The sequence below is a fragment of the Oncorhynchus nerka genome, linkage group LG24, assembly GCF_034236695.1.
Source record: "Oncorhynchus nerka isolate Pitt River linkage group LG24, Oner_Uvic_2.0, whole genome shotgun sequence".
NCBI lineage: Eukaryota > Metazoa > Chordata > Actinopteri > Salmoniformes > Salmonidae > Oncorhynchus > Oncorhynchus nerka.
In genome coordinates this window covers 61775629-61789724 of record NC_088419.1, presented here as the reverse complement: position 1 = coordinate 61789724, position 14096 = coordinate 61775629, and the positions used below count along the sequence as shown (strand labels likewise).

The window sequence follows — 14096 nt, the reverse complement described above, 5'->3', positions numbered from 1 at the left end:
GATACGAAAGAGAGTCTAGTAATAGGGGTTGCAACAATTTTGGGGAATCATTTTAGAAAGAGAGGGTCCAGATTGTCTAGCCCAGCTGATTTGTAGGGATCCATATTTTTCAGCTCTTTCAGAACATCAGCTGTCTGGATTTTGGTGAAGGAGAAGCGGGGGGGGGACTTGGGCAAGTTACTGTAGGGGTGCTGAGATGTTGGCCGGGGTGGGGGTAGCCAGATGGAAAGCTTGGCCAGCCGTAGAAAAATGCTTATTGAAATGATCAATTATCGTTGTTTTATCAGTGGTGACAATGTTTCCTACCATCAGTACAGTAGGCAGCTGGGAGGAGGTGCTCTTATTCTCCATGGACTTTACAGTGTCCCAAAACTGTTTGGAATTAGTGCTACAGGATGCAAATTTCTGTTTGAAAAAGCTAGCGTTAGCTTTCCTAACTGACTGAGTGTATTGGTTCCTGACTTCCCTGAAAAGTTGCATATCGCGGGGGCTATTCGATGCTAATGCAGAACGCCACAGGATGTTTTTGTGCTGGTCAAGGGCAGGCAAGTCTGGGGTGAACCAAGGGCTATATATGTTAGTTCTACATTTTTTGAATGGGGCATGCTTATTTAAGATGGAGAGGAAAGCACTTTTAAAGACCAACCAGGCATCCTCTACTGACGGGATGAGGTCAATATCCTTCCAGGATACCCGGGCCAGGTCGATTAGAAAGGCCTGATCGTTGAAGCGTTTTAGGGAGCGTTTGACCACGGACCCATTACGCACGCAGGCAAGGATCACTGAGATCCTGGTTGATGACAGCAGAGGTGTATTTAGAGGGCAAGTTGGTCAGAATGATATCTAAGAGGGTGCCCATGGTTACGGATTTAGGGTTGAACCTGGTAGGTTCCTTGATAATTTGTGTGAGATTGAGGGCATCTAGCTTAGATTGTAGGACGGCCGGGGTGTTAAGCATGTCCCAGTTTAGGTCACCTAACATTACAAACTCTGAAGATCGATGGGGGGCAATCAATTCACATATGGTGTGCAGGGCACAGCTGGGGGTCTATAACAAGTGGCAACGGTGAGAGACTTGTTTCCGGAAAGGTGGATTTTTAAAAGTAGAAGCTCGAATTGTTTTGGCACTGACCTGGATAGTATGACAGAGTTCTGCAGGCTCTCTCTGCAGTAGATTGCAACTCCGCCTTCTTGGTAGTTCTATCATGTCGGAAAATGTTATAGTTAGGAATGGAAATTTCAGGATTTTTGGTGGCCTTCCTAAGCTAGGCTTCAGACACAGCTAGGACATCTGGGTTAGTGAAGTGTACTAAAGCAGTGAATAAAACAAACGTAGGGAGGAGACTTCTAATGTTAACATGCATGAAACCAAGGCTTTTACGGTTACAGAAGTCAACAAATGAGAGCGCCTGGGGAAAGGGAGTGGAGCTAGGCGCTGCAGGGCCTGGGTTAACTTCTACATCACCAGAGGAACAGAGCAGGAGTAGGATAAGTGTACAGCTAAAGGCTATAAGAACTGGTCGTCTAGAGCATTCGGAACAGAGAGTAAAAGGAGCAGATTTCTGGGCACGGAAGAATAGATTCAAAGCATAATGTACAGACAAGGGTATGTTAAGATGTAGCCTACATGCAATCATTGATTGCCTTATTCACTAGCTTGATGTAATGTGGTGTTGCTGTATCAATTCTGACATCATCACTAGAACACCATCAAGCTGTACACACATGAACAAACCTCTGCTTGTGTAAAATGCACTCTCCCTCCTCTACCCAGGCAGCAGCAGAATCATCAGGCAGAACCAAAGTATGCTCTCCTCCCTGCCCTTCCATTGGAGCTGAATGTGTTGTTGTCCCTGTAGCATATCGTAGGGTCCAGGACAGTCTAAGACACTGAGCCAGCCTGCCAGGCATCACTTCCAGCACAGACAGACCCGCCACGGAGCAGAGCATGACATCATGGTGAGTACTGGCAGTCCATTCAGAATGAATGGATGTCTGTGTACAAGGCATCAAGGGCGTAACAAAACATTTTTTTATTTTTTTTTTTAAACACACAAATCAATACGTTTGCATAGTCCAGCTGCTAATTGAGACCTGAAAAAAAACAAATATGTAGATCCAAATGTCTACACAAGAAGGCTCTCTCTCTCAGCTCCTTCACAGTGTTTTATTTTGGGTCACTATGTGCTTTTGGGCGACCCAGATAAGAAACATAATTGAAAACACGAGGTGCTGAACAACATCAGAGCTCTCCTCCTTTTCTACTGCAACACAAACAGCAACATTCATATTATATGGAATTACGCTAAATAGATTTGACATCACAGTAGTCAGCCACCATGTCAACAACATGTGATGCATTTCCACACGATTTGGTAATCCTAATATTGAGCTCCCCTTAGCTATCACTGGTCCACTTAGCACAGCTTGAAGTGGACCAGTAACCCAGAATAGAGTGAGGTCTGTTCCTGCAGCCAGCAGCCATCCCCATGGTGGATACTGGTGGCCAGTGAGCTCCATCTGCTAGAGACCCTATGCTTAGCAGCATGGCCAGCGGCTGCAAAGGCCCTGCCTCCTGCCTCCCGGCTCTGCCCTGCTTGGCAAGATCAAAGGGAGGCCACGGCTAGCGGCTCCGTAGCCTACATTACAGGCAGGGGATCTCCATAATTAATTAATACAGCATACAGTATCACAATACTGTGTGGGTGAGCTGAGAAGGGAGCGAGAGGGAGCCAGCTAGATCATGAGGACAGAAAATCCTTAAAGGGATACTTCGGGAATTTTGGCAATGAGGCCCTTTATCTATTTCTCCAGAGTCAGATGAACTCTGACTCTGGGGAAGTACATAAAGGGCCTCTTTGCCAAAATTCCGAAGTATCCCTTTCAGGATCAATTGAGAGGCTTCTTTTCCCCGGTGACATAAAATGTGTGATTTGAGTGCTCTGATTGCAGAGCGGAGTAGGCCCCCGATATTGATGTGGTATTTTCCTTGCAGGCTGAGGCGGACGGCTTTGCATGAAGGCTATGATCAGAATTTGAGCTAATCAACAGCACAACACAGAGAGACACACAGTCATTTCAAATCTAAATGCAAAGTAGGACTCTTCCTCCCTCTGACCTTGCCTTTCTGCTTTCCCTCCTTGCTGCTCCCAGAACAGAGACACAACTGAAGCCTGCAGGATTGATAGCCCAGTCCAACACCATCCATCACCTAGCCTCGCCTCAGCCCCTGAAAGGCTGGGAGGAGAGCTAGCAGGGACCTGATGAGGGCAGCGGGTAGAGAGAGTGGCTGCTGAGGTGCCAGCCTGGACTCAGATCAACAGGCTGATGGGGGTCAAAGCAAAGCCTCCTCTGTTCAGCTCTGTGTTATCTCCAGCATTAAGGGCCTACCTGCTGCTGCCTGAGAGACCTCAGCTCTGTGTTATCTCCAGCATTAAGGGCCTACCTGCTGCTGCCTGAGAGACCTCAGCTCTGTGTTATCTCCAGCATTAAGGGCCTACCTGCTGCTGCCTGAGAGACCTCAGCTCTGTGTTATCTCCAGCATTAAGGGCCTACCTGCTGCTGCCTGAGAGACCTCAGCTCTGTGTTATCTCCAGCATTAAGGGCCTACCTGCTGCTGCCTGAGAGACCTCAGCTCTGTGTTATCTCCAGCATTAAGGGCCTACCTGCTGCTGCCTGAGAGACCTCAGCTCTGTGTTATCTCCAGCATTAAGGGCCTACCTGCTGCTGCCTGAGAGACCTGCTGGGGCCAGCAGCAGCAAGCAGCACTCAACTCACCTCTCCAGAGAAGCTGGATGGTTATGGCTTCAGATGCAGAGGTTCTCAGACTAAAGGGATGTTTTACTGGCTTCAATAGGTCCGGTTTCTAATCAGGTACATCAACCCACCCATATTTCCCACCATGATTATCAAGTGAATTTCTGCCTCTGGTCAAACTAAAGCTGATAGAAATGAAAAGCTAACTAAGACAGAAAGGTAGATCGAGTTTTCAGAGTGCAACTCATAAATAAACATTTCTTTGCTGATTTTGTATGTTTGCCCACTGACAAGGAAATGATCAGTCTATAATTGTAATGGTAGGTTTATTTGAACAGTGACTACTCACTGTAACTACTCAAGAAGTCAACTGGCAAGAGGCCATGAAGTTAATACATATTTCTTCATATAATTGAAACCTCTCCACTTTACATCTCTTCATTCCCAGTCCCACCCATATGGAGTGATTTCAGTGCCAATAGAAATTGTATTTGAATTATTTTGTATTAGAATTTCATATTTTAAATTTGTAATGCACAAATTGAATCATTGAATTTGTAAATTGAACTTGCATTTCATGATTTTGAATTTAATTGAATATTGAATTCACTTTAAAATTCAGTTTAAATTCAATTCAATATTCAAATTCAACATTTATATAGGCCTATTCAGTTTCAATACGGTAGATATTGCATTCATTGTCTGTGTATCAAGTTCACAAACTATCATTTCAAGCTTGTCAAAGTTTCATATATTCAACTTCTCAGATGGATTCAGGTTCATGTTTCAAATTCAAAACCAGGGACAACAAACATGCTGATACTTTGCCAGCCAGGAAAGGGAGAGGGGAATAGATAGAATCAAACGCTGGTTGTGGTAAATAGAAACTTACGGAGGTTTCTGAAGCCAATGTGGCATATTTAATTTATTTTCTTACAATGAATTTGGCTCTAGCATTTGAACCGTTTTGGCTATAAGTTATTATGACCCCATTCCTGAAAGCTAAGACTCCGGAGCCTTCTGTTCCCCTCTATGATGTTTACAGGCTACATTAGAAGGCAGCGTCACAAAAAAAACTAAATTTGACCCACATAAGAATATAGTTGAAATGCCTGTCATACCCCTTCTGATGATACCCTTCCACTCCCTATTTAATTTTGCTCTTGTGACAGACTGGGTTCGTACCAGGTCTCTTGCACGTCACAAGACTCTGTTAGCCCACTTAGCTAAAGCCTATAGGGAGAAGTTCAGGAAGTTCATGTAAAGGACAACCTGCTGCTTGCTTAACAAGTAAAGCTTCCCCCTGATTCAGCTCATACCAAGACTCGAACTCAAGACCTCTGCCTCGTAAACACGCATGACCACCATCCTTAAGCATTCTAATCCACAACGCTACTGAAAAAATCCTTTGTCAATTGCGCAAGGAGCGACACTTCAGGCCGATGAGTGAGTTTCACAGATCCCCATGTGTTACATTCCCCCCCTTAACTTTTTATGGCTGCAGGGGCAGTATTGAGTAGCTTGGATGAAAGGTGCCCATATCAAACGGCCTGCTCCTCAGTCATAGTTGCTAATATTTGCATATTATTAGTATTGGATAGGAAACACTCTGAAGTTTCTAAAACTGTTTGAATTATGTCTGTGAGTATAATAGAACTCATGTAGAAGGCAAAAACCTGAGAAATTCCACTTCCTGTTTTTTTTCTGGAGGTGGCAGATATATGTAAACAACATTAAGGATTGATTCAGTACATCGTTTGACATGGTTTCTACTGACTGTTACGGAACTTTTGGACATTTCGTCATGTTATAGTGGACGCGCTTTGTGACTTTGGAATTGTTTACCAAACGCGTTAACCAAAGTAGCTAATTGGACATAAATAACAGACATTTTCAAACAAATCAAGCATTTATTGTGGACCTGGGATTTCTAGGACTGCATTCTGATGAAGTTAAGGAAACATTTATCATGTATTTTTTCGTTTCTGTTGACTCCAACATGGAGGCTAATTTGGCTACTGTTCTGAGCGCCATCTCAGATTATTGCATGGGTTGCTTTTTCCGTAAACTGCTTTTGAAATCTGACATAGTGGTTGCATTAACGAGAGGTATATCTATAATTCCATGTGTATAACTTGTATTATCATCTACATTTATGATGAGTATTTCTGTTGAAACGATGTGGCTATGCAAAATCACTTGATGTTTTTGGAACTAGTGAATCTAACGCGCCAATGTATATATATGTATATATATATACATATATATATATATATATATATAAATATGAACAAAACATGCATGTATGGTGTAACATGAAGTCCTATGAGTGTCATCTGATGAAGATAATTCAAGGTTAGTGATTAATTTTATCTTTATTTATACTTTTTGTGAATGCTATATTTTGCTGGAAAATGGCTGTGCTTATAGTGGTTTGGTGGAGACCTAACATAATCGTTTGTAGTGCTTTCACTGAAAAGCCTATTTGAAATCGGACACTTTGGTGGGATTAACAACGAGAATAGCTTTAATATAAGACACATGTATGTTTTAATTTGGCGCCCTCTATTTTCACTGGTAGTTGTCATATCGATCCCGATATCGGGATTGCAGCCATAACAGGTTAACTTACTCCACAGCGACCTCAGTGGTTGAACCAGCTCAACTGTAGATCTGAGTCCAGTGGCACCATTGTAAAGGACGTCATGCCTGAAATACGAGACGCTCTGTTCCATTTTTAGTCCATTTTTTGCCCAACTAGTCTAACAAGTTTGTTTTGTGTGCAAAACTATCATTATCTGGCAAATAATGGGAGCCTCAAGGAAACAATGGGCCAGTGTGGAGGCCTGGAGGAAAATAATTGATTGTGTGGAGGCCTGGAGGAAAAGAACGGGTCGTTGTGGAGGCCTGGAGGAAAAGAACGGGTCGTTGTGGAGGCCTGGAGGAAAAGAACGGGTCGTTGTGGAGGCCTGGAGGAAAAGAACGGGTCGTTGTGTAGGCCTGGAGGAAAAGAACGGGTCGTTGTGGAGGCCTGGAGGAAAAGAACGGGTCGTTGTGGAGGCCTGGAGGAAAAGAACGGGTCGTTGTGGAGGCCTGGAGGAAAAGAACGGGTCATTGTGGAGGCCTGGAGGAAAAGAACGGGTCGTTGTGGAGGCCTGGAGGAAAAGAACGGGTCGTTGTGGAGGCCTGGAGGAAAAGAACGGGTCGTTGTGGAGGCCTGGATGAAAAGAACGGGTCGTTGTGTAGGCCTGGAGGAAAATAATGGGTCGGTGTGGAGGCCTGGAGGAAAATAATGGGTCGGTGTGTAGGCCTGGAGGAAAAGAACGGGTCGGTGTGTAGGCCTGGAGGAAAATAATGGGTCTGTGTGTAGGCCTGGAGGAAAAGAATGGGTCGGTGTGTTAGAAATGCCAAGGCTATGGGCCTCCTGAGTAGCGCAGAGGTCTAAGGCACTGCATCGCAGTGCAAGAGGCGTCACTACAGATCCGGGTTAGATCCCCTGAGGTGGCACACAATTGACCCAGTGTCGTCCGGATTAGGGGAGAGTTTGGCCGGCTGGGATGTCCTTGTCTTATCGCGCTCTAGCGACTCCTTGCGGCAGCCAGGTGCATGCACGGTGACTTCGGTACACCAGCTGTACAGTGTTTCCTCCGACACATTGGTATGGCTGGCTTCCAGGTTAAGCGAGCAGTGTGTCAAGAAGCAGTGCGGCTTGGTCATGTTTCTGAGGACGCACTTTTCTGGACCTTCGCCTCTCCAGAGTCCGTACGGGAGTTGCAGCGATGGGACAAGACTGTAACTACCAATTGGATATCACAAAAAGGGGTAAAAAATTTATAAATACATGCCAGGGCTGATTTTTGGTCCCACTCCGACAGCTGGTTTGAAGTCTCTGGCATGGGTAGTGATTATAAGATTATTGGTTCTGTGACTTGGATGGGTCTCTTCATGGAGGAGGTCAAAGGGGGGTGAAGTGTAACACAGGTGGTTCCGTGACCACACTCGTGTGATGAGTAACTTGTCTGAGACATGAAAAGTTGCATTGTCTGGTGCACAGGAGACCTGGGTTACAACCCCATCAGTTAAACTAACACGTCTTCATCTCTCAGCCAAGGTTGCTCATCACATAGCCTCACGAGCAACCTGATCCCACGAGCTTACATGAATGGTTCGCTACACATAGTAATCAGTCTGGTAATTACGAGGCTAACACAGTGGGCTAAAACAGTGGGCTAACACAGTCTTGTGACATGCAGGAGACATGCAATATTCATTCAATTCCGTTTCAAATCATGAAATACAAGTTTCAATTTATGAATTCAATGATTCAATTTGTGCATTACAAATTCCCAAATATTACATTCAAATCCAATATCCTAATACAAATTATAAAATTCAAATACAATTTTTGTTGCCACTGAAATCGCTCCATACACCCACACCGTTATGACTCACTACTCTCTCACACAGCAAAATGCAAATCTGGATACAGAAACACAACATTAAATGAGCATTCATTAACCTCTCCTATAGTATTTTCATATAGCCTGGTTGGTTTCGAACCAACTATTGAATAGGAGCTTATGGCATTACAACTTTGAGATGGTTAGAACACATTTGGAGAACAAGTGTCAATGTGGAATTTTACTTCCATTATCATCATTATGTTCAAAATGTTACATAGGGTATTCCATACAACGTTAAATAGAAAACCTGGCCATTTCTGGGACATCTTTGACCTTATTTAAACATCATGGTCATTCGATAAGTCTAAGGTCATTGATGTCATTGCTGTTGACATCTTGGACTAGCCCATGAGGATATGATTCTACCAAGATGAATACATGCGATTGTATACTCATTGTATAAAAAAAGTGTTGTTGTTTTTTTAAACCCTGACAAACACCAGTCAGAAGTGACTTTTATCCAAGTGGCTCATGATCAAAATAAACATTTTCAAAACATTCGATTTGAAGAGTCATGAGAGTCTAATTACGTTACAGTATCTTTATAATGATACCTTATGCATCCAATCAATTGTTATTGTTTTTTACTCTCAAAAGGTATTAGCTGGCAGCTTTGCAAACTGAGTACAGTTTTTCTAAAGTAATTAGCAATTAAGGTGACTACTTAACAAAAACAACAAGTAAAGCATAATCTATATTTCTGATAATGTAATAATATAACATTCACCAAAATCCAGTTAGTTAGAGATATTGGCAGCAAGCTCAACTCAAAAACGTTATTCGTTGTCTGCTTACGTTACTGAATTCTACATTGTCTCTTGTCATGCTGCTGAAGTCGGCATTATGCACTTCCTCGTGCTAGTTACAAACCAAGCTATTTTTCAGGACGTAGCCTAAATAATGGTTCATTACCTGTATGTATTTTCTGGAAAACCTTTATAGTACATTTTCCATCCTGAGTCATTCACCTGTCCAGCACCGGCCGTACGGTGAAGCCTGCCCAAAGAGATTTGATAGTAGGCACTAGGGCAGTGGCACAAATTCTCTGGGCAGATTTCAGTGTGCGCGCAAATTCCCGCCCATCTCTATCTCTATTGGTTGACATACTTTTCAATCAAGCCTAGGGGGAAGAATGTGTTGTAGGCATAGCAACCATTTGGAGGCAGGTCTTCTAGAATTTTTATGCACCAATTGGATTACATTATTTTATTTTAACGATAACGCCCACCTGTTAGTTTGAGGCTGTATTTGCCAATGTGGGCTTCAATCAATAAGACTGACGTATTTGAAAGCCAGATTAAAGATGGCATCCTTAATTGAAACAATAACAAAGCAGTTACCCTGCCTGTGTTTTAGTAAATCGTTTTGGTAAAGAGCTGAGGGTTGGGTCTGGAGATATGCAACCAATCTCTAATTCAAAGTGAAAGCTATGTGTGCAAGGACTGACCATCCATGATATCACAATTATAGTTTTAATCATGTTTCGAGGCTATATACACTTGACCCCCTTCCCCAATACTTGTGTAAATATTGTAATATAAATTGTGTATTAAACTTGAGCTAAAAGGTTTCTTCTATTCTGCCATTTACTTTATGTTCGTATTCTTATTTTTTTTACTATTTGTTGTAGTTGTTGCATTGAAAGAGAAGGAACCTTAAGGTAAGGATTTAGTTGGATGATGTATACCATGCATATTCTGTACATGAGACTTAATACAACTTGAAACTATACAGTGTTTGTTTACATGTACTTTGTTGACAAATATTGGAGCATAATATGCTCATATTTTGGGTTCTGATAGAGTACAAAAGTTGAACTAAGTTCATGTGGCATTTATAAGTTATATTCTTCAAGAACAAATTGGTATATATCATTAATTTATACATCAAAACATTTATGTAGAAACTACAGATTCTATCTTTAAAGGGGGTTTAGTCATATATTAACAACATTTCCTCATAGATAACATGTGTAACGTGATTAGTCTGATAATTCAAGATGATAAAACAAAATGTAAAACATAACCTTTTTATTTTCCCCCTTCCTTCCCTTTGACATACTGTACTTTCCTCATAAATAAAACTACATAGTAATAGATTTATACAAAAGCAGTGTTGGTGATGGTGAGGCTCAAGGTCTAGTCAGGGTGGCTTTTGCGCTGGTGAGCGGTCAGGTTGTAACTCTTCTCAAAGCGCCGGCCGCAGACCTCACAGGGGAACTGGTAACTGCTCTCAGCGTCGTGCTTCTTCATGTGCCAGTTGAGGGAGGCCTTCTGGCGACAGGTGAAGCCACATACCTCACACCTGGTAGAGAGGGAGAGGGATGAACACTCAAAAGGATCACTACAGATGTACAGAAATAGTGTCATATAGCATATACAGGAACCATAGTAGAAGTCCTAATAATAGTGTTACTACTCTACACTGTGTGACAAACACTATGACAGAGAATACTCACTGTATCGGTTTCTCTCCAGTGTGGATGCGGCGGTGGATGAGAAGGTGGCTGTTGGTGCGGAAAGCCCGGGCACAGAACTCACAGATGAAGTCCCTCTGGTCTCAATACACAAAAGCCAGAGAGAGTAATTACATACAGTACCAGGTTCAGAGCTTCTGTGGTTGCTCTGTACTGTATATGAAAATGTTAGGGACCTGAGTTCTTCCTGACTCTGCGACTGAAGAAACACAGGGCCCTACAAATATCTACTCAGACAATCATTATTTCAGCATAATGAGCAGAAGCAAAGGATGATAATAAAGAATCCTAGAAGTGAAATGTTGAGCCTCACTGCTGTGCAGCTTCTCATGCTCTTTCAGGTGCTTCTTGAAGTTGAAGGACTTTCCACAGGGAGTGTGAGAGCAGGTGAACGTCCTCTGGTGGAAATGCTGGTACTTCATATGATGCTGAATTAAGTGTGAGATGAGATAGATTGGAGTTTTGTGTATTTTACCTTAATCAGTAAGTGGTCATCTTCAGCTATACTGCTGAACTCACATTGAGGTACTGCCGAGAGGAGAAGATCTTCCCACAGCCATCAAACTCACAAGGCAAGATTGCTTTCGGTGTTGTTTTTCTGGGAACATTAAATTGGGATGACAATAAACAGGTAGAAATATACAAGTGAGAAATACATAAATTAGTAATAAACAGTATTCTACATAACTTTTAATTGACAATGCACAAACCTTTTCTTTTTGCTGACAATCTGAGAAACATTGTCGGCTGGCTCCGGTTGGCTACATTGTCTAAAATCCAAACCAAATGAAAGAAAATGTATTACATTTATTGCAGAGTATGTGGTTATAAGAATTCTTTGAACCATGTTCGCTTTCATGATTTTCATCTCAAATAATATTTTACTTGAAAATACATTTAATGGTTTTAATCATATAATCCAATCTGGCAAATTAAGGAAGTGTGAAAAAATACCATCAAATGCCACCTTCTCCTTGTCCCCAACTTAATGTATCTCTCTCTGGCTGCGTTTACACAGGCAGCCCTATTCTGATCTTTTTTCCTCTAATTACCCTTTTGACCAACCACAAAGATATTTTCAAATCTGATCAGAACTGATCTGATTGGTAAAAAATATCAATTTGTGAAAAAAATATCAGAATTGGGCAGCCTGTGTAAACGTAACCTCTGACTGAACTGCTTTACTCTGTGTCCCCCTTCAGGTTCTCGTGTACTACAGTTATATCACTATGAAGTTCAACAAAGTGCTCATACATTTTTCCAACATGTTCATTCACATGTATTTCCTTCTTAGATGATTAAACTGTGCAATTAAAACCTGCCGGGTGAAGGGACATCCTTCTCTCCAGTGATGTTGTCTGGGTTGTGCTCCTTATCATCGTCATGATCATTACATTCCATAGGTAGCCGCCTATGAAAACTTAGATCACCATGAGGTTGAGTTGATTATGATTTGAACAACAAATACATCCAAGGAGTTGTGCATGAAGCAAACTAGTCAACTTTACCAATCCTCCAATGACTGCAAGGACTCTGCTGGCATTGTGTCACTTCCTGCCACTGACCCTTCCTGTGCATTCTCACTTCCTGGATGTGACCAAACAACATAGTGATGTTGAGTCAACACTGGCATTTCAGAACTAATCAGGAAATTCAAATTAATATTTCTTAATGAACCTCTTGAGTTGCTCTCTCCAGAGTTTAGGGTTGTCAGGTCCATCGTCTCCTCTCCTGGCTGCTGTGCCTCCTCTTGGGTCACCACAGACCTTGCTCCACCACGAGTCCTAGTCCTTCTCACAGTAAGACGACCCCTCCCTGTGACACTCTCCTTCTTGGGCTCCTTTGCTCCTATCCTCCCTTTGGACATAGTTGGACCTGAAGGGGTAATATCCCCCTCCACAATCTCTCCTTCCCTCTCTCCTGCCCCCCTCTCTTCATCACAGTCACTCTGACTAGGTTGCCATGAAAGCAGATGCCCTCCCTCACAGACATAGTGCAGACACAGTTCTGCCTCTAACACATCCGGGGGTTCTCTCATTTCCTTCCCCAGAGCACATTGGGAGAGGCCATCCTCTGGAGAACTACAGTCCTTCGCACCTGTCTGAGGTGGTAAGTGCTTTGGGCCTGTTCTCTGCTTCACTGCCTCTCCCTTTGACCTGCTTCCCGCTGTGTCAGCTGCCTGCTTCTCTCTGGCAGTGTCAGATTGGAGGGTTGGTGGGAAGGGGCACTGTTGCCCGTGGGTGTGGACCAATAGGACGAGGTGATGCAGAGATTCTCTTGATGTCACCAAGGCAGTCGTATCCCCTTTCATATTGTCTAGTGGACCAAGACCAAACACAATTGTACATCATCATTCAAAAAACACAGGCTTTGTTCATACATATTCACATGAATGAAACTGTAAACGGTATGTTATGGGAACAGGTCTTTACCTGAGCATTTGGCACACACTTTAGAAAAATAGCTGAAGAGAAGAGAGTGAAAAGAAATGTAACAAAATTAATCATAGCCAACATCATATTACTCCAATGTTATAGATGTGTAATAAAGATGAGCCCTGAATATTGTGTGCTGTTTGTTACCAGTGCCACCACCAGTCCAGTCTGGTCTGAGGCCTTACCTCTGCAGTAGGTAGTTGGCGAGCTCAGAGTGCAGAGAGAATCCCAGGTGGTTCTTCAGCTGACCCCAGCTCTGCAGGCATGACCCCAGACGCACACGAGACTTACTCCGCCGAGCGTCCAGCTCCCTGCGCCTCTGCTGTCTGATGGTGTCTGGAGTAGACTCCGACACCATGGTCAATGGGTCATTCATCTGCTCCATCACCCTTGGCATAAACAACAAGAAAGAGGGTAGTTTTACAAAATATCTCAATGTTAACTTCACACTGGCCATTATAATCATTGAAATACCATAACATGTATTTGAGTGTCAAAATATGACAGGTGAAATGATTTCCCCCATCCTTTGACACCTAATAAAACACAAGAGCTGTTCAGAATGAGAGGGTAAACTGAAATGTGTGAAACGCTCACGACTACATTCATGTGAAAATGTATTTTTGAAGATCACTGTGGAAATGTATGTGTTGTTTTATTTTACATTTGCTAATTCTAAAAGAGAGGTCCACCTCACCTCGTTATGTTTAGTTGACTCCGTCTTGTAAATTCTAAGGGGTCCCACCCGCCATGATTCAGTTGCCCTTTTAAGATCTAAGACGCAACCCCTGGTAGTAGATTCCAATCGACTACTGTCTGTACGATTGTGGAGTGATGTTGCCGCTAAAATACTAATAATACTGGTAAACTATAAGAAATCACACTGCCTTTCATTCATCACTCTACTCAAAGCTCTATCAATAACTACAATTGAATAGGGAGAAATATAAACAGGAACAGAGGAAG

At 42.7% G+C, this 14096-nt stretch overlaps 2 protein-coding genes across 2 annotated transcripts in view; both read right to left on the bottom strand.

Annotated features, from left to right (window-relative positions):
• Positions 1–9279, bottom strand: part of fcho1 (FCH and mu domain containing endocytic adaptor 1) — a 46118-nt gene extending 36839 nt beyond the window's left edge. The window contains 1 exon segment of the mRNA XM_029632624.2: positions 9132–9279. The gene's annotated coding sequence lies outside the window, so the exon portion shown is untranslated.
• A 955-nt stretch (positions 9280–10234) lies between these two features.
• znf692 (zinc finger protein 692) lies at positions 10235–14096 on the bottom strand. Its single transcript, XM_029632628.2, has 11 exons — positions 13828–14096; positions 13316–13519; positions 13128–13159; positions 12373–13011; positions 12204–12282; positions 12014–12115; positions 11406–11465; positions 11215–11293; positions 11009–11123; positions 10678–10777; positions 10235–10523 (listed from the first exon to the last, which is right to left on the bottom strand). The coding sequence occupies exons 2-11, from the start codon at positions 13513–13515 to the stop codon at positions 10358–10360; spliced, it is 1572 nt and encodes a 523-aa protein (XP_029488488.1). The 5' UTR covers positions 13516–13519; positions 13828–14096; the 3' UTR covers positions 10235–10357.

What these genes read in the sequence shown, in the direction of transcription:
- znf692 (XM_029632628.2), bottom strand. Translation starts at nt 13,515, where the DNA reads ATGGAGCAGATGAATGACCCATTGACCATGGTGTCGGAGTCTACTCCA. An exon ending in AGTGTGTGCCAAATGCTCAG is followed by an intron (nt 13,012 to 13,127) that starts GTAAAGACCTGT and finishes TTGGTCCACTAG; the next exon opens with ACAATATGAAAGGGGATACG. An exon ending in TTGCAGTCATTGGAGGATTG is followed by an intron (nt 12,116 to 12,203) that starts GTAAAGTTGACT and finishes TGGTGATCTAAG; the next exon opens with TTTTCATAGGCGGCTACCTA.